Source organism: Pteronotus mesoamericanus, unplaced genomic scaffold, assembly GCF_021234165.1.
Source record: "Pteronotus mesoamericanus isolate MK-2021 breed Mesoamerican mustached bat unplaced genomic scaffold, CSHL_Meso_final contig_2, whole genome shotgun sequence".
Taxonomy (NCBI): Eukaryota; Metazoa; Chordata; class Mammalia; order Chiroptera; family Mormoopidae; genus Pteronotus; species Pteronotus mesoamericanus.
In genome coordinates, this window is record NW_026555084.1 from 32,349,103 (window position 1) to 32,371,688 (window position 22,586).

The 22,586-nt window shown below is 37.9% G+C and overlaps 1 protein-coding gene and 1 pseudogene across 7 annotated transcripts in view; one reads left to right on the forward strand and one right to left on the reverse strand.

Moving 5' to 3' along the window:
* Positions 1 to 15,172, reverse strand: part of LOC129066752 (RNA transcription, translation and transport factor protein-like) — a 32,236-nt pseudogene extending 17,064 nt beyond the window's left edge.
* NSD1 (nuclear receptor binding SET domain protein 1) overlaps positions 1 to 22,586 on the forward strand; it is a 144,610-nt gene that overhangs the window by 40,968 nt on the left and 81,056 nt on the right. For all 7 annotated transcript variants that reach the window (XM_054568535.1, XM_054568537.1, XM_054568538.1 and 4 more), the window contains one exon: positions 20,864 to 20,999. In XM_054568535.1, the coding sequence (XP_054424510.1) occupies positions 20,864 to 20,999 (136 nt within the window). The remainder of the gene's footprint in view (positions 1 to 20,863; positions 21,000 to 22,586) is intronic.

A 22,586-nucleotide genomic window follows, 5' to 3' on the forward strand; every position in this document is an offset into this window, starting at 1 on the left:
TTGAATCTTTATTTTGTTCTGGAATTGTGCCATATCCTCTGTGGACATTTTTTTCTTTCTTTTTTTTAAGATTTTATTTTTATTTTTAGAGAGAGGGGAAAGGGAGGGCAAAAGAGAGGGAGAGAAACGTCGATGTGTGAGAGAAACACCAGTCAGTTGCCTCTCACAAGCCCCCAACGGGGGACCTGCCCCACAGCCTAGGCATGTGCCCTGACTGGGAATCAAACCTGCAACTTTTTGGTTCACAGGCTGGTGCTCAACCCACTGAGCAATACCAGCCAGGGCTGTTCTTACCTTGTTTTGTAGAGTACCACAACTGGTGCTAAAATTTGTGTCTTGGGCCTTTCCATGCTATGAGATAGGGATGTATAATAATAAGACTGGAAAGACAGCATGACTTTAGGGAAAACGCACTAAATTAGAAGGTCAGACTTTCTAGTCTTTTAGTTGTCTTGAACATCTTTTTGTTTTTTAAAGGTACGTGTAAAGTTTATGTTATTATGAGTAAAAATTGTTCTTTTTTAATTACAAGAGGCTGTATACCTATTGTTTTATTACGTTTTCTGAAGGCATCTTCTAAACATAAGCTAACTTTAGGCTCAAGCTTAGTATTACCCATTGGTGGCATGGCTTTTTAACAACAATTGATTCATTTTGATGCAGGCAAAAGAAGGAGCACAGATATGTATTATGTGTCTGTTTTGAAGAGACCAGGTCATCTTCTGTTTGTTGAATCACAGTGTAAGGAACATGGTATAAGAATCATAGTTGCGAGTAAATCTGCCCAGGGAAAGTTTTATAAGCAAAATTCCCTCATTGAATGAGAGAGTTAGGTCACAAATTATGTCAAGTACAGTTACTGGTACTAAAGGCTAGAACATAATGATGTTTTTATTTGTGTTTCTGTATTGTGCCGTAGTGGAAAGAACATAGGAGATTGAACAGAGCACAAACAAGACTCGGTCTGGCATTTGGCCAGCTCACTTCCCATTTCCCAGCCTGAGATTCTGTACCTGTATGATAAGGAGATAGTAATTAATGCCTGCCTCATTGTCACTCAAAGGTTTAAAAGAGAAACAACATACATGAATGTCCTTAGTAGTTTCTAGTATTGTGTATCTTTAATACAGCAGGTCCTCTATTAATATGATTAACATTTGTTAAAATGTTAATGAGTTGTCTAGGGACTTAATTCTTGTTTATATCAATTAGCCTCTGGTAAAATTGGTTTTTATCATGTCACTTTGATTAAAGTTGCAGAACCTATTGACGATATTAAGTGAAAATTTACTCGCTAAGTGGTTCCTTTTTCCATGTAAATTAGACAACGTTGACATTGTATAGTCAGTTACCTCTTATGTCAGGTTCATAACTCATTTGAGATTACCCTGTTTTACCCCTTCTCTCTTCCATAAAACTCACTTAGCCCTGTAAGTATAATAAAATACTAACTAGCTCTATGATACATTTTATTTCCAACCATGACTGTTCATCATATTACCCATGGAGTTTTAAACAAATACTAGGTGCTAAGAGCCTCACCCCAGATGTACTGAGTCAGAAGAATCTCCAGACCAGTGGGGAGGGGCTTTGTTATTTTTTAAAACTTCCCAAGTGATTCTGATGTGCAGGCAGGGTTGATAACCACTGATCTGCTTCTTTTAGCTCTCAGGAACAAACCCCTTAGAGACACAGACTAAAGCAGAAGTCAAAGGAAAAATAAGCCCAGGTCGTACCCAACAGAACCGTGATGATGTAATGATAAATGAGAATTGCTAGGTGTACAGTAGGTTCTCAGACACTGAAAGACAAAATTATAGGCAGAAAGACTACACAGAATAAAACTGATTTATGCCAGAATAGTTTGTCATTAGACTTCTGATGTAGGGAAAATGCCTATAGTTACTGTTAATGAAATTCCCTAGATTAAGAGACCTTGGAAGGGCCTGAACTAACGTTAGAATCATTCAGTTACTATAGCATTGGAACAACTGCTACAGCTCTTTTTTATTGCTGCTGCTGTTGCCTTAGGCCACAGAGTATAGATCTTTCTCCTTTAAAACTCCTGGGCTTATAGAGGAGGTTATACCCTTTTCAGGCCTGTCTTTTGCACTTTCATTAAACCTCTTATTGTGGATCTGAGGATTTTTAAAGCTTAAGCCAAAGGCCTGGGTTAGCAGGATGCCTTGGCCTGCAGGTTTCTGTTATACATCAAGAAGACTGCTCTCTCTGAGCAGCTTTGTACTCTAGGCAGAGCTTCTGCTCATAGTCTCATAGCGCCAACCTTACCACGTGATCCTAAATATACCAGTTTCCATGACCAAACTACCTCTGCTTTCCAGCTTTCATTGGACCAGTTCCCTGCTTTTCCTCTGTCCTTTTCCAAGACTTTGGTGATTTCCCCTTGATCTATTTTATAGACTTTTTTCTTCATCTGTTGTTCCTGGGATCTGCCCAGTAAGCAAGAGTCTTTTCTACCTCAATAAAAATTAACTTTTAAGCTATTATCTATAGTCTTTTGCCTTAGATTGCTGCAGGCTAAAATCGTAATGCTGCCAGAGTCACCAAACCACTGTATTTTGCTGTGTGTAACGTGCACTTTTTTGCCCAACTTTTTCAGGGAAGAATAAGGATGTACGTTATATGTGGGTAGTAGTAATTCCTTAGCTATATAAATGTTAGTTCTTTTATTTATGCTTGTGCTTTAAAAGTGTAACTCTAGAAAGCAATGACTATATCCATATGCAAAATAATACTCTGGAATATGGTAATTGGTTTTATATGTAAATAAAAAATTGAGTTAAAAAATTAAAATGAAAGATTTTTCCCCTGAAAACCTGGACCAAAAATGTGGGTGCACATTATACATGGGAGCATGTTACATGCAGCAAAATATGGTACATACCATGGGCATAATAATCGAGTGTATAATGCCCACAAAAATGTGGGTGTGTGCTATACCCAGGAGCACATTATACGAGGCAAAATGGTATGTCTCATTTTCTTCTAAGCAAAAGTTAACAGGCTGAACTGTGACCTCCTCTACCAGGTAGAAAATACTAGTGGGAGGAGACTTGAAGTGTTCCAGTTCACTTCTGCGTTCTGTGGTTGGTGCACTGCAGTAGGGGTCGAAGATGCTGGTCTCTAATCCCTGCTTTTTGTTAAAGAGCCCTGGACCTCTGGTAATGTCAGGCTGAATTTACACTGTTTTCAGTGTGTATAATTTCTTATTTAATTACAAGCAAATGAAATATATGCCAGGGATTAAAACTTTACAGACTTAGTGATTTACAAATGCACAGAATAATGTAGATATTTATCTTCTTACCCCGCTTATCCTCTAACCTTAGACAAGTCATTTGCTGCCTTTACCTTTCATATTCTCAGAAAGCCATTCATTTTTAGTATAATGTTAACCTTGCTATTTACTAGATTTAAGCCCTCCTGAAAGAAAGGGAAATGATTTGCAAGCATTTTGGTTTTGATAATGTTGTTTTGACTTTGTGTATCTACATATTTTTATCATGTGTTATAGTTTCCTTAAAGATCCAAGCCCTGACCGCGTGGCTCAGTTGGTTGAGTGTCGTTCTGCAAATCGAAAGGTTGCAGGTTTGATTCTGGTCAGGGCACATGCCTGGGTTGTGAGTTCGGTCCTCAGTAGGGTGCTTTCAAGAAACAACTGATTCACGTTTCTCTCTCACATCGATGTTCCTGTTCCTCTCTTTCTTCTTTCCTTCCCCTCTCTCTAGGAATAAATATAATCTTTACCAAAAAGGATTCAAGACAAGTCTTTAGTAACCAGGGCAATAGCTACATCTCTTAAGTGTTTAGCATGCAAGACTTAAAATCAGCTCTGCCAGAATGGCAGGATACTGTGGGAAAAAGTTCAGTGGGGAAGGGTTTGTTCAGCCTGGGTCTTTAAGGAGGTATGGACAGTTTTAGATGTAGCATAATGAAGTAGGGGATACTGAGGCAGAAGGAATGCACTATGAGGAAATATTAGTACAGCTTGCACTCCAGGTATATTTGAAGTATAGGTAGGAGACCATGTAAGAAATAAGCTGAGGTGGGCAGATTGGGGCCAGTTTATGGAGGACGAGTGATATGTATTTGATTTGATTGATACTAAAGGTTTTTAAGAGAGACAATACCAGCATTTGAATTGTGCTAAATTGTGTTTATATTTAAATATTTTTAGATCATATTTAGAATTTATAATATTTTTCTGTAAATGTAGTATTAATGGAGGTTAAGTACCTATACTGTCATATTGATTTCCTTTAAAAAAAAAGATTTTATTAAATTTTTTTTAAGAGAGAGAGAGAGAGGGGAAGGAAGGGAGAAAAACATTGATGTGTTAGAGAAACATCCGTTAGTTGCCTCTCGCTGGGGACCAGGCCTGCAACCGAGGCATGTGCCATGACCAGGGGCGCTCGACCAACTGAGCCATGCTGGTCAAGGCTGTGATATTCTTAAAGTAATTGAAATAATTTCTCTATGCAGAGGAATACAGTGAATAATATTATAACAACTGTCTTGAGTTGTTACTGTGGGCCAGGCACTTTATAACAATTTTCTGAAGTATGACTCCAGAGACCCCATGCCTTTTTTTTTTTTTTTAATTTAAATACGTTTATATCCATTTTCTCATCACAGCTTTCCCCTGCCCCACCCACCCCTACCTCCCACCCTCAATCCTACCCTGCTTTGGCTTTGGCTGGGTCCTCCATACATGCTCCTTGACTTTACCCCTCCCCTTCTTTCCCCATTACCCGCTCCCCCCCCGCCCCCCGCCTCCTTCCCTCATGTTACCGTTGGTTTCTTTTTTCTTTCAGTATTGCTGGTTATGTTTTGCTTGTTTGTTTTGTTGATTAGGTTGCACTTATAAGTGAGATCTTATGGTATTTGTCCATCACTCCCTGGCTTACTTCATTTAGCATAATGCTCTCCGGTTCCATCCATGCTGTCCCAATGGGTAGGAGCTCTTTCTTTCTTTCTTTCTGCTGCATAGTATTGTGTAAATGTACCATAGCTTCTTGATCCACTCATTTACTGATGGGAATGTAGGCTGCTTCCAGCACCTGGCTATTGTAAATTGTGCTGCTATGAACACTAAGTTCTAAGAACTTACGCAACATAGCATAAGTTCTGGGATTCTTGGGATTGTTTTAGGATTCTTTGGGTATAATCCCAGCAGTGGAATCGCTGGGTCAAAAGGCAGTTTCATTTTTAGCTGTTTGAGGAAATTATAAATTGTTTTCCACAGTAGGTGTACCAGTCTGCATTCCCACCACAGTGCACTAGAGTTCCCTTTTCTCCACAACCTCGCCAGCACCCATTGTTTGTTGATTTGTTTATGATGGCCATTCTGACTGGTGTGAAGTGGTATCTCATTGTGGTTTTAATTTGCATCTCTCTGATGGCTAGCGATGATGAGCATCCTTTCATCTGTCTCTGGGCCCTGTTTATGTCCTCCTTGGAGAAGTGTCTGTTCAGGTCCTTTGCCCATTTTTTAATTGGAGTGGAGTCATGTGAGTTCTCTATATATTTTGGAGATCAAGCCCCTGACCGAGGTGTCATTGGCAAATGTATTTTCCTGTACGGTTAGTTCCCTTTTCATTTTGCTGATGTTTTCTTTAACCATGCAGAAGCTTCTTATTTTCATGAAGTCCCATTTGTTTCTTCTTTCCTTTATGTCCCTTGCTCTAGGGGACATTATCAGTGAAAATATTGATGCATGGGATATCTGAGAGTTTCCTCTCCATGTTCTCCTCTAGAACTTTTATGGTGTCATGACTTATATTTAAGTCTTTTATCCATCTTGAGTTTATTTTTGTGTATGGTATAAGTTGGTGGTCGGATTTCAATTTTTTGCATGTAGCTGTCCAGCTCTCCCAACACTTTGTTGAAGAGGCTGTTTTTACTCCATTTTCTGCTACTGCCCCCTTTGTCAAATATTAATTGATCATAGAGACATGGGTTTATTTCTGGGCTCTCTATTCTGTTCCATTGATCTATGGGTCTGTTCTTACACCAGTACCAGACTGTTTTGATTACAGCAGCCTTGTAATATAGTTTGAGGTCAGGTATTGTGATCCCTCCTACTTTGCCCTTCTTTCTCAAAATTGTTGCAGCTATTTGGGGTGGTTTATGCTTCAATACAATTTTTTTTTCAGTGTTCTTTGTCTGTGAAATACGTCATTGGTATTTTAATAGGGATTGAGTTGAATCCATAATTGCTTTGGGTAGTATGGACATTTTGATGATGTTAATTCTTCCAATCCATGAATACGGTATATGCTTCCATTTATTTGTGTCCTCCTTAATTTCTTTCTTTGGTGTTATATAGTTTTCTGCGTAAAGGTCTTTTACTTCCTTGCTTAAGTTTATTCCTGGGTACTTTATTTTTATTGTTGCTATAGCAAATGGGATTTTTTCCCCTGATTTCTGATTCTCATTTTTCATTGTTGGTGTACAAAAAATGTCTTAAATTTCTGAATATTGACTTTGTATCCCACTGTTTTGCCAAATTCATTTATTAGGTCGAGTAGTTTTTCGGTGGAGTCTTTGGGGTTTTCTATGTACATTATCATTTCATCTGCAAACAATGATAGTTTTACTTCCTCCTTTCCAACTTGGATGCCTTTTATTTCTTTTTCTTGTCTGACCGCTGTGGCTAGGACTTCCAGTACTACGTTGAATAGAAGTGGTGAAAGCGGGCACCCTTGTCTTGTTCCTGATGTTAGTGGGAAAGCTCTCAGTTTTTGCCCGTTGAGTATGATGTTGGCTGTAGGTTTTTCTTATACAGCCTTTATTATGTTGGGGTGTGCCCCCTTTACTCCCACTTTTTTGAGTGTTTTTATCATAAATGGGTGCTATACCTTATCAAATGCCTTTTCCCCATTTATTGATATTATCATGTGGTTTTTATCTTTCCTTTTCTTTATGTGATGTATTACATTTATTGATTTGTGAATATTGAACCATCCCTGCATCCCGGGGATGAATCCCACTTGATCATAGTGGATGATCTTTTTAATGTATTGCTAGATGCAGTTTGCCAGTATTTTGTTGAGGATTTTAAAATCTATGTTCAGCGATATTGGCCTGTAGTTTTCTTTGTCGCGTCTTTTTCTGGTTTTGGGATCAGGATGACGCTGTCCTCATCAAAAGAGTTTGGGAGTGTTCCCTCTTCTTGGATTTTTTGGAATAGTCTGAGAAAGACAGAGGTTAGCTTTTCCTTAAATGTTTTATAAAATTCTCCTGTAAAACCATTCGGTCGAGGGCTTTTGTGTGCTGGGAGTTTTTTGATTACTGCCTCAGTTTCACCAGCTGTTATCAGTCTGTTCAGGTTTTCTGCTGCTTCATTCAGTGTTGGAAGGTTATTGTAATATTGTAATATTGTAAATTTCACCCTGGTTTTCAAATGTCTTGGCATATAATTGTTCATAGTAATTTCTTACAATCCTTTGAATTTCTGTGATATCGGTTATAATTTCTCCTCTTTCATTTCTGATATTATTTATTTGGGTCCTCTCCCTTTCTTTCTTGATTAGTCTGCTTAAAGGCTTGTTGATTTTGGATCTTTTCAAAGAACCAGCTCCTGGATTTTTGATCCTTTGAATTGTTCTTTTAGTCTCTATGTCATTCATTTCTGCTCCGATCTTGATTATTTCCTTCCTTCTACTTGCTCTGGGCTTTGTTGTTGTTTCTCCAGTTCTTGAAGCTGGAAGGTTAGGTTGTTTATTTGAAATGTTTCTTTTTTAGGTAGGCCTGTATTGCTAAGAACTTCCCTCTCAAGACTGCCTTCACTGTGTACCGTGGGTTTTGGACTGTTCTGTGCTTATTTTCATTTGTTTCCAGAAACTTTTTCATTTATATTTTGATCTCATTATTGTCCCATTCATTGTTTAATAGCATGCTATTCAGTCTCCATGAGTTTGAATGTTTTTGAGTTTTTTCCTTGAGGTTGGTTTCTAGTTTCAAGCTCTTGTGGTTCGAGAAAATGCTAGTTATGATTACAATTTTCCTGAATTTATTGAGGCTTGTTTTGTATCCTATCATGTGGTCTGTCTTTGAAAATCTTCCATGTGCACTTGAAAAGAATGTGTATTTTGTTTCTGTGGGATGAAAGGTTTAATATATGTTATTAAGTCCATTTGATCTAATGCTTTGTTCAGTTCCACAATTCCCTTGTTGACATTTTGTTTGGAAGATCTGTCCATTTTTGACAGCAGGATGTTAAAATCCCCTACTATCAGCATATTGCTGTCTATATCTTTCTTGAAGTCCTCCAAGATTTTCCTTATATATTTGGGTGTTCCTATGTTGGGTGCTTATAGGTTTACAATGTTATGTCTTCTTGATGGGTTCTTCCTTTGAGTATTATGAAGTGTCCTTCTGGGTCTCTTTTTTATGGCCTTTGTTTTGAGATCTGTTTTTGTCTGATATAAGTATTGCTACCCGGCTTTTTTTTTGCTGTCCATTTGCCTGGAATATTTTTTTCCATCCCTTTACTTTGTGTCTGTTTAGGTCCTTTGTTCTGAGGTGGGTCCCTTGTAGGCAGCATTATGTGTGGATCATGTTTTCTTATCCATTCAGCTATCCTCAGTCTTCTGATTGGGGCATTTAGTCCGTTTACATTTAAAGTTATTATCGATAGGTACTTATTTATTTTTTTTACCTTTGTACCTGTATTTCTTTCTTTTTCACTCTTTTTCTTCATCATTTTAAAGCATTGCCTTTAGCATAACTTGCAGTGCTGGTTTGGTGGAGGTGTATGCTTCTAGCCTTCTTTTGTTTGCGAAAGTCTTTATTTCACTATCCATTTTAATTGAGAGCCTTGCTGAGTAGAACAGTCTTGGTTGCAGGCCTTCGCTTTTCATTACTTGAAATATTTCTTGCCATTCCCTTCTGCTTGTGTTTCTGTTGAGAAGTCAGCTGCTAGCCTTATCAGTGCTCCCTTATATGTTACTACCCGTTTCTCACTTGCTGCCTTCAGGATTCTCTGTTTGTCTTTGATATTTGCCATTTCAATGATGATTTGTCTTGGATTGGGCCTCACTGGGTTCCTCTTGAATGGGACCTTCTGTGCTTCCTGGACTTGTGTGACTTTTTCTGTCCTCCAATTAGGGAGGTTTTCCATCATTACTTTTTCAAATAGGCTCTCTATCCCTTCCTCATCCTCTTCTCCTTCTGGTAGCCCTATTATATGGATATTATTACATTTCAGGTTGTCTTACATTTCTCTAAATGCCTCTTCATTCTTTTTGAGTCTTTTTTCATTTTCTTGCTCTTTCTGGGAGCTTTTTTCCTACCTGTCATCCAGCTCGCTGATTCGATCCTCTGCTTCATCTAGCCTGCTTTTGATTCCTTCAATTCAGAAATTGTATTCTTCATTTCATCTTGCCTTTTATTGATAGTTTCTATGTCCTTTTTCATGCTGATATAGTTTGCAGTAAGTTCCTTATAGTTTCCCTGTAGTTTTTGGTTATTCTCTTTGAACTCACTGGGTTTCTTTTGAACCATTGTTTTGAACTCAATATCTGATAGTTTACTTGCCTCTATTTCATTTAGTTCTCTTTCTGGGGATTCCTCCTTTTTCTTCCACTGAAAGGTGTTTCTTTGTCCCACTTTTTTGTGAGACTCTTCTTTTTTGCTTTTGCTTCTAAATTGATCTGTCTTGACTTCCTGACTTTGTGGTGTGAACTTTTATGGTAGGAAACTGTTCTTTTCTTCTTTCTGGATCTGCCTCTGATGATGTCAGCTGTTGACCGCAACTGACCTTAGGCAGTCTGTTCGAGACATCCACGAATCTACTGTCTGTGGCTGTCTCATTCAGTTGTTAATCTAGTCATTCTTCTCTCAGCAGTTGGGCTTGTGCACCACTGCCAGGGCTGAGCTTCCAGGGGGCAGGGCTGTTGTGTCCTCTCACTGTGCTGCCGCTCAGGGGAGTGGTCTGCCTGAGCAAGATGGCTGGTACAGTATGGGGGAGGAGTCAGCACCCGATTCCTGCTGGTTACTCCCTCAGTTCTCTCCTCAAAGCCTCCATAGAGACCCTACAATTTTAATCATTATGCTATACTCTCAGAATAGTTTCATACTGATCATTAAGATAAATAAGGAGATCCCTGGAATGTTGCTTCATGTGGGAGGTCTGAGTACAAGAGGAAGAACAGGCTTCTAGTTTCATGGTTCTGAAATAAACTAACCCTACAGTGCTACTCACTAATAGCTCCTTGCATTTTTCATATTGAAGTGTTTATATATCAGCTTACAGAAGCCCTAAGAAGTAGGTGCTATTGTCCCCATTTTACAGACGATTCAAATGAGGCACAGAGAGAAGCACTTTATTTTTTTTCAGATTTTTATTTATTTTTAGAGAGGGGAAGGGAGGGAAAAAGAGAGGGAAAGAAACATCAATGTGTGGTCCTTCTCAAGTACCCCCTACTGGGGATCTGTCCCACTATCCAGGCATGTGCCCTAGTGGGAATCGAACCAGTGACCCTTTGATTCACAGACCATGCTCAGTCCACTGAGCCACACCAGCCAGGTAGATTGGTTCACAGGCTGGTAATCAGTCCACTGAGCTACACCAACCAGGGCTCAAGTTTTGTTTTGTTTTTTTAAATTATGTTTTATTATGCTATTATAGTTCTGATTTTACCCCCACCTCCCCACCAAGGACCTCAGCTCCCTCAGGCAGTCCCCCCACCATTGTTTATGCCCATGGGTCATGTGTATAAGTTCTTTCCTGTACTGCACTTTATATCCCCATGGCTATTCCGTAATTACCTATTTGTACTTCTTAATCTCCTCACCTCTTCACCCATTCCCCCAAACCCCCCCTCCCATCTGGCAACCATCAAAACACTCTTCATATCCATGATTCTCTGTTCTTTTTTGCTTAGTTTGTTTTTTAGATACAATTGTTGATAGATTTGTATTTTTTGCCATTTTATTCATAGTTTGGATCTTCTTTTTCTTAAATAAGTCCCTTTAACATTTCATATAATAATGATTTGGTGATGATGAACTGCTTTAGTTTTTTTCTTGCCTGGGAAGCTCTTTAAATAAAGAGGTTCAATTCTAAGTTATAGTTTTGCTGGGTAGAGCAATCTTAGCTGTAGGTCTCTGCTGTTCATGATTTTAAATAGTTCTTGGCAGTCCCTTCTAGCCTGCAAAATTTCTTTTGAGAAATCAGCTGAGTTCCTTATGGGAACTCCTCTGTAGGCAACTAACTTCTTTTCTCTTGCTGCTTTTAAAATTCTCTTTGTCTTTAACCTTTGGCATTTTAATTGTGATGTGTCTTGGAGTGGGCTCCTTTGTATCAGTTTCATTTGAAACTCTTTGTTCTTCCTAGACTTGTATGTTTATTTTCTTCACCAAATTATGCAAATTTTCTTTCATTAGTTTTTCAAATAGATTTCCAGTTTCTTGCTCTTTCTCTTTTCCTTCTGGCACCCCTATGATGCGAATGTTGGACCTCTTCAAGTTCTCCCAAAGGCTGCTTACACTATTCTTACCTTTTTTGGATTCTTTTATCTTCTTCTTGTTCTAATTGGTTGTTTTTTCTTCCTTATGTTCCAAATCATTGATTTGATTTTTCACTATATCCACTCTACTGTTTTCCTGTAAATTGTTCTTTATTTCAGTTAGTGGATCCTTTGTTTCTGACTGGATCTTTTTTATGTTATTGACGTTCTCACTAAGGTCCTTGAGCATATCCAGTGTTTTGAACTTTGCATCTGATAGATCGCTACTTATTTCCATTTTATATAGTTCTTTTTCTTAAGTTTTGATGTATTCTTTCATTTAGGCCATGTTCCTTTGCTCATTTTGGCCACCTCCCTGTGTTTGTTTCTCTGTATCAGGTAGAGCTGCTTTGACTCCATGTCTTGAAGCGTGACTTATTCAGTAGGTGTCTTGTAGGGTCCAGTGGCACAGGCTCCCCTTCATCCAAGCTGGGTACTCGAGGTTCACCCTTCATGTGGGCTGAGTATACCCTCTTGAAGTTGTGCCTTGGTTGCTATTGGCAGGTCAACGGGAGGGATTTACCCAGGCCAGTCAGCTGCAAGGACTGGCTGTGACCACCTCCACCCTCCGTGGAGGATCAGCTGTGGAGGGACATGGTAGTGGTACTCTGATGTGGTCTGTAGTTGCCCCCTGGGTGCATCAGCCCTGGGGTTCTTTGGGTGGTACAGGCCAAGGTGAGCCCCCACCTGTGTTTTGTCCAGGGCCACCCTGCCTGAGCTATAAAGCAATCTGAGATGGCTGCTACTTGTGCTGGGCTGGGAGGTACTCAGGTGAAGCCAAGTTGTGAAACTAGGCTGGCTGCTGCTGTTGCCAGGCATGGGGCTCACTGAGTCCAGCTGTTGCTTGTTGGATAGGATTTAGGAAGTTATGAAGCAGGAGCAGAGACCAGCTTTTCATATGGAAAAGCAGCTTGGGTTCACAGAGTCTCTGGACATCTCGAAGGCACATCAAACAGTGTTAAGCAGTTGATGAAGTCTCAGATATGACATCAGCTTGCCTGATCTGTGGGTGGAGGGTTTAGAAAGGGACAGTGGCCTCCGCTCGCCTTGATGCTGGATACTTCAGTTTCTCCTTATAATACCAGTGGTGCTTTTCAAGCTGCTACCCTGGTGCTGGAGCCTGGAGGGAATGAGTTAGTAGGTGAGTCCATGTGTGGGTTTTTAAAGAGGAACTGCCTGGGGCTCCAGAAGTTTCTTCCACTGTCTAAATCCCCATTGGTTTTTATAGCCAGAAGTTGTGTGGACTTACCTTCCTGGCACTGGAACCCTGGGTTGGGGGACCTGGTATGGGTTTGGGCCTCCTTGCACCCAAAATATCCCTCTTGAATTTTTATCCACCGCACATGGATGAAGGACCAGCCTGTTCTGCATCTGCACCCCTCCTACCAGTCTGGATGGCTGTGGTTTCTTTATTTCCATAGTTGTCAGACTTCCATTCAACTCAATTTCTGATAGTTCTAAGTCCGAGTGATGGTTCTTTATTTTAGTTGTAATTTTGATGTGGTTGAACAAAGAGGTGAGTCATATCTGCCTATGCTGCCAACCTTGACTGAAAGTCAGGACCAAGTTTTGATGGATGCTGAAGCTTACAGAATAAAGCACCTAATTTTGCTGCTTAGGTCACGGCTCACTGCAGTCAATTTTGGTTTACTTAAAATGTTATTATTTTATTGAACATGTATTTTGTCCCAGATGTGGGAATTCAAAAGTGAATGACATCTTTTCCTTGCTCACTTTGAGACTGATGGAATAGATAAACATAAACTGAAAACAATGTAATGATAAGCTAAGTGACACATTTGACGTAGTGGAGAGGTAACTGGCCTAGCCAAAGGAAAGGAGGTGATGGGAGGAAGGCTTCCTGAAGGAACCTAGGAGAAAGAGAGGAATTCCTGGCAGAGAGGAGATAGAAGGATAAAGAGTATGATCTAAAAGGGTAAGTGTGGATAGTTTCGTGTGTGAGCTTTTGAGGTGGGGAAGAGTGAAATAGGAGATTGAAAACAAAAAGGATCTAGGTCCTATCTTTATTTCACAAATAGCTAGCTAGTCTACTTTGACTGTTTTTATTTCTTGAAGTGTTTTGAGAAATTTGTTACTAATAATATAGCTAGTTCCTTTTCTAAGATATCTTCACTCCCATTCCCCACCTTACCATTGAGACTATTTCACTTTGCTAATTTCTGTCTTCCAAAGAGACTGTGAGTTCCCAGATGACTTGTTTGTTCCATGCCTGAGTTATAAGCCACTCAGGATATTTATAAAATGCTTAAATATGAAGAAATATTTTCCTTGAAAGTGCTTACTGTAAAACAAAAAAAAGTCTTCCATAATTTTCACTCTGTAGAAATAATCCCTGTTTACCAGTTTCCAAATTTATGCATATGTGAATGAGTGATTCAACATGAATTACTTAAACTAAATTTAATCAACTCAGTGTACATTATCTGAACATCCACAGCATCCTCTACTATGTGACAACTAGAGATACAGAGATAAGACACTAATTTTTATCATCAAGTGATCTAAGCTTTTTAAACTATTACCAAAAAACTATATCCTCAAATGACTAAAGGAACAATGGGAGAAATTAAAAAACCTGTTTGGCAAGTTTTACTTCTATGTTTTTAACATGAATTGCTTGAAACAATTACTTGATTAAAGTTTACAAAGGAAAAAAAATTCCACCAGAGTCTATACTTAATTAAAATTTGCATAGTCCTTTATTGTAACCTCTTTAAAGATTTTGTATTCTTCTTAATGTATTTCTGGCTTCCCATAGTAATTTTTAATGACTGCTTAATAAACCAGCAAATGATTCCAAATTTGCTTAGCTATCTTCTTGTAATGTCAGTTAGCTTTTTTCTTCACTTTTATTGTTTGCAGTTAAAGATAACAGAGAAAATGTTACATCCTTTAGCTTTTCTCCTTCTTTTGAATTATTTTCCCTTTTTTAAAAGTTTTTATTTATTTTTATCTATTTTTTTAAAAAGATTTTATTTATTTTTAGAGAGGGGAAGAGAGGGAGAGAAACATTAGTGTGCAAGAGAAACATAGATTGGTTGCCTCTTGCACAGCCCCAACTGGGGACCTGGCCCAAAACCCTGGCATGTGCCCTGACTGGGAATCAAACTGGCGACCCTTCAGTTCGCAGGCTGGCATTCAGTCCGCTGAGCCACCGCAGGGCTGAAGTTGGAGTTTCATACTTAACTTGTCCAAAACCAAATTCCCAGATGTTTCTTTCCAAAACCTACTTCTCCTTCACAGTATGGTCTTCTCTTATCTGTGGGGGATATGTTTCAGGACCACTAGCGGATGCCTTAAATCACAGATATATATAATGTTTTTTCCTTGACATACGTACCTTGGATAAAGTCTAATTTATAAATTAGGCACAGTATGAAGTTAACAACAATAACTAGTAATATAGTACAATTATGATAGTATACTGTAATAAAAGTTATGTGAATGTGGTCTCTCTCAAAATACATTCTTTTACCACACTCACCCATTTCATGATGTGAGATGATACTGTGCCCATGTGAGGAGATGAAGTGAGGTGCATAGGGTGTAGGTGACAGTATCGGGCTGCTGCTTACCTGATGATAAGTCACAACCACTTTCCAACCTTTCTTTGGCATATTCGAATTATAAGCATCGCTACTCTTTTGTTTTGGGACCATCATTCAGTAAAATTAGGGTGACTCGGACACAAGCACTGGGATACCTTGACCCTTGATCTGATCATTGAGAGGGCTACTAAGTGACTGATGGGCAGGTAGCGTGCAGGGCACAGGTACGGGGGGCAAAGGGGTGCTTCATGTCTGAGGTGGAGCGGGACTGAGCGGGACTGCTTGAGATTGCGTTATGTTACTCAGAACAACATTCATTTTAAAACTTTATGAATTGTTTATTTCTGGAATTTTCTATTTAATATTTCGGACCTTGGTTGACAGAGAGGAACTGAAACTGTGGAAGTGGAAACTGCAGGTAATGGTGGACCATTTGTAGTCTTCTCCATTTTCAGTTAATGGCAACTCCATCTTTCTCATACTTAAGGCATAAACCCTCAGAGTGATCCTTTGGTTCTTTCTGGAGCACCCATATCAATTCCATCAGTGAACTTCATTGGCTCTTTCTGCTGCTTGCCCCCTCCAACAATCCCAGCCTGGTTCACGTAACTGTTATATCTCACCTAGATTATTATTGCACTAACCTTTTAAGTAGGGCTCTGTGCTTCCATCTGAACTCCCTAAAGCTGTTTTTAATTTGGCACTCAGAGTGGTCCTTTTAAAACATGAACCCTTCAAAGATATCTACCTTACTCAAAGCAGAATAGGGCATATGTCTTCCTCTCCCTGAATTATTTGACTTCATTTCTTCCTTTTTTTCTCTCACTTGATCGCTCTCTTGTAGCCACGTTGACTTTTCTTGCTGCTCTTTGTAAAATTCTAGAGAGTATGTTTCTTCCTCACGATCTTTGATGTGGTATTTAGTTCAAAATATTTTCTAATTGTTATTATGATTTATTTTTTGACCTACAGTTTATTTAAAAGTATACTTGCTAACTTCCTAACATAGAGTCATATTGTAGTCATGTTTTTGTAATTAATTACTAATTTAATTTAATTACATTATGGACAGAGAATACGTTCCACATAATTCCAGTCCTTTCAGTTGGTTGAGAGTACTCAGTGACTCAGTACATGGTTAATATTTATAAATATTCCCTGTGCTTGGAAAAAATGTATATTCCACAATTAGAGTGTAGGAATTTATATGTGTTCATTAGGTCTTCTTTATCCATGATGCTGAAGTTTTCAGACTCAGCAATTTATTTTTTTGCTTATTCTGTTAATTATTGATAGAGGTTTATCTCCACTAAGATTATAATATATTTTTTCTTATTCTGCCAAGTTTTGTTTTCTGTATTTTGACGCTGTGTTATTACAGGAATAAATTTTTTATTTGTTTTTTGTCCTTACCCACGGACATGTTTTCATTGCTTTTAGAGAGAGAAGAAGGGAAAGAGAAACATTGAAATGAGAGAGAAACATTTGTTGGTTGCTTTCTTGTAACCTGCAACCAGGAATCAAACCTGTGACCTTTCAGTTTATGGGATGACCCTCCAATCAACTGAGCCACACCAGCCAGGGCCGGCATAAATATTTCTAAAATTACTGTTAGCGGGAGGGAGGGAGGCACAGAAAGAGCGAGGCGGGGTGGGCGGAGAGAGAAGGAAGCATTGATTTTTTTGTTATACTTATTTATGCATTGATTGGTTGATTCTTGTATGTGCCCTGATGGGGATTGCACCTGCAACCTTAGCATATCAGGAAGATGCTCTAACCAACTGAGCTACCTGGCCAGGGCTCCTGAGATATAAAATTTTACAAATTATCTTTTTGGTTAAGTGAACTGTTATTTAGTCCACTTTAATTAGCAATATATTTAGATTTAAATTTACCATGTTATTTTGTGCTGTCTTGTTTATTTTTTCTTCTCCTTCCCTGCCTTCTTTTGGACTTTTAAGGTTTTTCATTGTTCCATTTATGTCCCCCACCCCCTGCCCCCATTCAAGTTTGGCAATTACATAATTGGTTTCTCTTTATTTAGAGGTTACCCCAGAAATTACAAGAGGCCTCCCTACCTTTTTCAGTATTTAAAATTTACATTGCCTTCTTTTCTGACAATATGTAGAGTTTAAAACACTTTATTTCTCCCTGATAATATGCAAGCCTTAAGAATAATTTAACCTCATTATCCTTTTTCAACTTGGAGTATTGTTGTAAATTTTAGTTCATCCTTGTTTTTCTTTTAAACTTCTTAGATATTATTGTTTTAAACAGTCACTGTCCATTTTGCACAGGTACTCCTTTTGTTTTTCGCATCTCAGACTTCAGACCTTTTGTCTAAAGAGTATCTTTTAGAATTTTCCTTTTCAAGGATCCTCTGGTGACTAACTCTCCCAGGTTTTCCTTGTCTGAAATTGCATTTAGCTCATTTCTTAAAAGACATTTTTGCTGGACAGTGATTTCCACATTAGCAGGTGTTTTCTAATGGCATACTGAAACTATCATTCCACTGTCTTTCTGACTCCCACTGTTATTGGTGAGGTCAGTAGTTGTTGGTGAGGGAATTAGAAATCTCCTGCCTTTCAAAGGTAATGTGTCTTTTTCTCTGGTTGTGTTTAAAGATTTTCTTTCTTTTGGGAGTGGGGGTGAGGGGGTTGTTTGGTTTTGTGTCTAATATTTTGATGTGTCTATGTATGGATTTCTCTATGTTTATTCCCAGTATTTGTCCACCTCCTTGATTGAATCAGTGAGTTAGTGATTGATTAATTCTGGTGAATTCTTAACCAATTTCTGCAATTAATCCTTTAAGCTCAAATGACATTTCTTCACTGTCTTCCCTGTAATTCCTCAAGTGTCTTGGAATCAGGATTTGTCCTCGCGTCTCTTATCAAGCTTTGTATATAGGTGTTTAGTAAGTTTGTGTGCAGTTGAATTATGAGTTTAACAAAGTTATTTGGGAGTCTTTCTTTCCAAGCTGAAATTTACAAGCTCTTCTGAAGAGAAGAGTCATGTTCCTTTTCTCCCTTCCTGTTCTTATTTTCTGTTTTTACGTTTGGAGGTGTTTCTTTGGTCTAGAATTCTTGTATGTCTCTAACTTTTTATGTCTTAAGGTCAGTTGTATTTGAATTTTGTTGTCTTTTAAGTAACTGTATACTTGTATATGTATTTCCTTATTGTATTTGCATATATTTTCTGTGGTCATGGTAAATCAATCAAGATAGTAAGGAGAGAATTAATGTTTCAGGTTTGTGAAAGTCTTCACCCACGATACTATTAATTTAAAGAAGCATTTTTATTTGTGTTTCTCAGTGTCTTTATTTTTTTAAATCATCATCATAGTTTCTGAGTGGTTGATATATTGGATGTGTGTATCCCATAATTTTATCTGTACTTTGCATATTTCTTTTGAGTTGTCAGCATAATTTAACAGGTCTCTTGTTGGATGTTAATTTTTTGTTATAATTAATTGCCTTAACTGTCTTTCTACAATCTTTTGTTTGGATTCTTTCCTTTGGGTGAAAATACTAGGAGTGTAATTAATAATTATTTCATTTTGATGGTTTGTGGTAGAGCATGTGTTTCTTTCCTGATTTTATGACTTAGGAAACTGAGGCTGAATTATTTGTCTTGTGTAAGGTGACATAATCTGATGGAGTCAGAAGACAGGACTCATTCCTGCTTTGTCTGGTTGTGTAATTCTGGTTGTGTGAGAAAGAACACTCATGTTCTTTCTTAGCTATCTATTGAAGGCATCTGTTTTATACTTCCTAATAACGTAATTACTTTGTAGTAGTAATAAGAGGGACAGACAGAACCAACGTCATGTCATAGATTTGTTATGGCTGAATTTGTCATAAAGTATGCAGTAATAATGGGGTTTTATTGCTATTGGATAATAAGGTAGTGGTTGAGAGTTTGGGATCCTGCATTGGACTGCCCAGGTTTGACTCCTGGCTTTGACACCTAACTAAAAAACTAAGTACATGACTATATAGGCATATAGTAAAATAGTAATCATATGGTATCTACCTGAAGAGAATTAAAGGAGGAACAGTGTCTGGCACATAGCAAACGCCAAATGTTAGTTTATTTAAAGTTGCGTAGGACTTTAATAAATAAGGAAATTTCATATTTAGTAATGATTGCCAAATAGATTAATTGATCACAAATAAAATTATATCAGAGCTTTATAGGAAATTGCTCAAATTACAGTTTTCAGTAGAGGCAAGTGAAAGATTTGTTTTTCCATCTGTCTTTGGTATCTTGGTTTTAAAGTTCCAAAGCTAAACTAGCCTTGAAGTCATGTTGGGGTTTTTTTTTCCCCCCTGATAACTTACAAACTGATAACAGGCAGAAAAGGCCTCCTGGGCTTTTTAAAAAATTATTTATGTAGTAAGATGTAGTTTGTCTCATTTCCTAGTAACTATCCCAATCACAGTATTTTCAGTAAGGGCATTCTATGAGATTTAACTTAGTTCTATATGAATACAGTCTTAAAACTTGAATGGTAACTTACAAATCATTGAACTGAGCCCAGTTTTTTGATATCTTTGAGCCTCAGATGTTACTCATTATTTTTATTTGAATGACTTCAGTCAATTCATTCAGTATACTCTTTTTAAATACTTAATCTGTGCCTGGCAGATACTGTTTATGTATTAGGGAGGGGAGCTGGAGCCTGAGGGAGGAGCTCACCAAGTCTTTTTAAAAGACATGGCACTTACAGAAAATCAAAATAGTATTTCTACATCCCCTTGGAGTAAATGGAGTAGATTATTCTTTGTCAAAGTGCCCTGGTGCTGCTTTTGTGCAGAAATATGCCGGCACACTTGCCACTCCTTTGTATGGTTATCAGGTGGGAAGCTCAGTTTTACTAAATACAAAGTTGTCTTCCTCTCAGGGCAAGAGCTCTGTACTGTTTATGGGTTGTTAAAAGCATGGATATGGGTTTAGGGCTGAAATGGAGGCATTTGGATTGCAGATCAATTAGGCATATTATTTTTGAAAAAAAGATTCACCTAGGATGTCTGCATTGGGCAAGTCCAAGGAGCTTGATGCACATTGTATTCTGCATGAATGTTGTCCTTTGGGATTGTGCAGCACCCACCCCCATGTGTCCTGGGAAATAACCAAGTCAGTTGTATTGACATGGCTAGAATCTACCCTGTAGCTTTCAGGATTATTTTGTTAGAGCCATTATTGTTAATTAATGAATAGGATATCTGTGTTTGTTTTGGAAGTGTATAGAATATCATCTGCAGAAGGAACCAGTCTCTGCCCCCACCCCTGCTTCCCCCAGTTTTATGGAGACATAATTGACAAACAGCACTGTACTGTGATCATAGACTTTTAACATTGTTACAGTTTTTTGAAATAATCCCCTCCCCAACCCACCCCCCGCATGTTGTGTTGTGATCCAAGGACTATGGCAAAGATAATTTTTTCCTTGGGAAAAAATTCTGTTTATTTTCTGAGTCTGTTTATTTCAGTTTTTAGGTCTTTGTAAATCAAAATAGTTTATTTTTCCAGAGTGTGGGTAGATTATTTACATAAAACAGATATAAATTAAGGGCTACTACTATATAAAGGGCTATGTTATGACCAATTAAGAGACTATTTTAGTTGTAATTGTTAAGCTGGAGTGTTTTCATCTAGAATTTTTTAGCCACTGCTATATTAGAAGGCTTGTGGGAAGATGATTTACTGTTTCAAAAACTTTTGATTCTTATCGATACCCCATGTTTTGTCTGTCTAAAGTGTCCACCCAAGAAAAAGTCTGCACCACTGAAGTATGAAGTTGGAGATCTCATCTGGGCAAAATTCAAGAGGCGCCCATGGTGGCCCTGCAGGATTTGTTCTGATCCGTTGATTAACACACACTCAAAAATGAAAGGTAATATTTGCAATTGCTTTCCCATGATAAAATAGTTTGGAATTATAAACTGCAGTTGCCTTTAGTGTAACCCAATTTTTGTTGTCTTTAGTAATAATTCATTTTTACCTTTGAGTGTTTCATGCATACTTATATTAATTTATTTTACCTTTTTGGATTTTTTAAACGATTGTTTTATTTTGTCTGTAGATGCCAGGGAAGTGTTAGGCTTATTACTTAAAGTTTACATTGTCCAGAATCACTCTTCAGTATATTTGTTATCCTACTTTGTCAGGTTTGTATTGTCATTATAAGTGCTAAAGCTGAAACCATTATTTAAAAGGTTTTTGAGTTATTTTGAATTAAAAAATTTTTTTTTCTTTTAATCCTCACCTGAGGATGGATATATTTATCGGTTTTAGAGAGAGAGAAAGTGAGAGAAACATGGATTGGTTGCCGCCTTTTATGTTCCCTGAACGGGGACTGAACCCACAACCTTACATATGTGCCCTGATTGGGGATTAAACCCACAACCTTTTGGTGTAGGGGATGATGCTTCAACCAACAGAGCCGCCTGGCCAGGGTGAATTTTAGATCTTAATTTTTAGAGTATTACCATGAATACTGGGTTTGGATCTCAGTTGATTTATCTTTAAAATGCTGTGTAAGATAGGGGCTGAAACTTGATCTTGACCTCCTTTTTTTTTTTTTTTTTTTTTTTAATTAAGATGGTTTGTGATTTTATTGTAGATTTAAAAAAAGATTTTTATTTATTTTTAGAGAGAGGGAAAGGGAGGGAGAAAGAGAGTGAGAGAAACACCAGCCAGCTGCCTCTAGTGTGCCCCCAACCGGGGACCAGGCTTGGAGCCCAGGCATGTGCCCTGACCAGGAATCGAACTGCTGACTTTTCACCTTGCAGTATGATGCCCAACTGACTGAGCCTTGCCAGCCAGGGCTTACTGTAGTTTTAATATATGTATTTTAGTTTTTGAATAGGTTACATACGTACAAGATTTTAAATAATCAACTTATTTCCTCCTTTTGTCTCAACTTCCCCATTCTTTACCCCTCCTTTCCAACCAATTGCTATGAAAGTTTCTTTCTGTAAATCCACGTGTATAGCCTCATATCCCTTACCTTTTAATTTTAACATAAAAGCATATCGTATTTTTGTTCTACAGTTGCTATTTTTACTTCTTGGAGATTTTTCCATATTAGTGCACTGAAAGCTTCTTTTCTTTATCTTTTTACAGCCACATAGTTTTTCACTTTTTGAATATGCTATGCTTTATGTTACCATTCCCCTGTTGATGGATATTAGCTTGTTTCTAATCTTGTTTTGTAAAGACAATACACACATATACATATACATATATATATATACACACACACACATACTGGGTTGACCAAAAGTCCGTTTAGATTTTTTTCTGTAAAATAAAAGATATTTTTCACTTTCACCAATACTTTATTGATTTGGATATTTTGAGTATGTTGTCTACCTCCCATGTGGTAATAACATTGATTGTTCTCAGTTAGTGTCTTGATTTGATCGCTAACAACTTCAGCTGGTCTACCTGACCATGGAGCATCATCCAGCAAGAAATT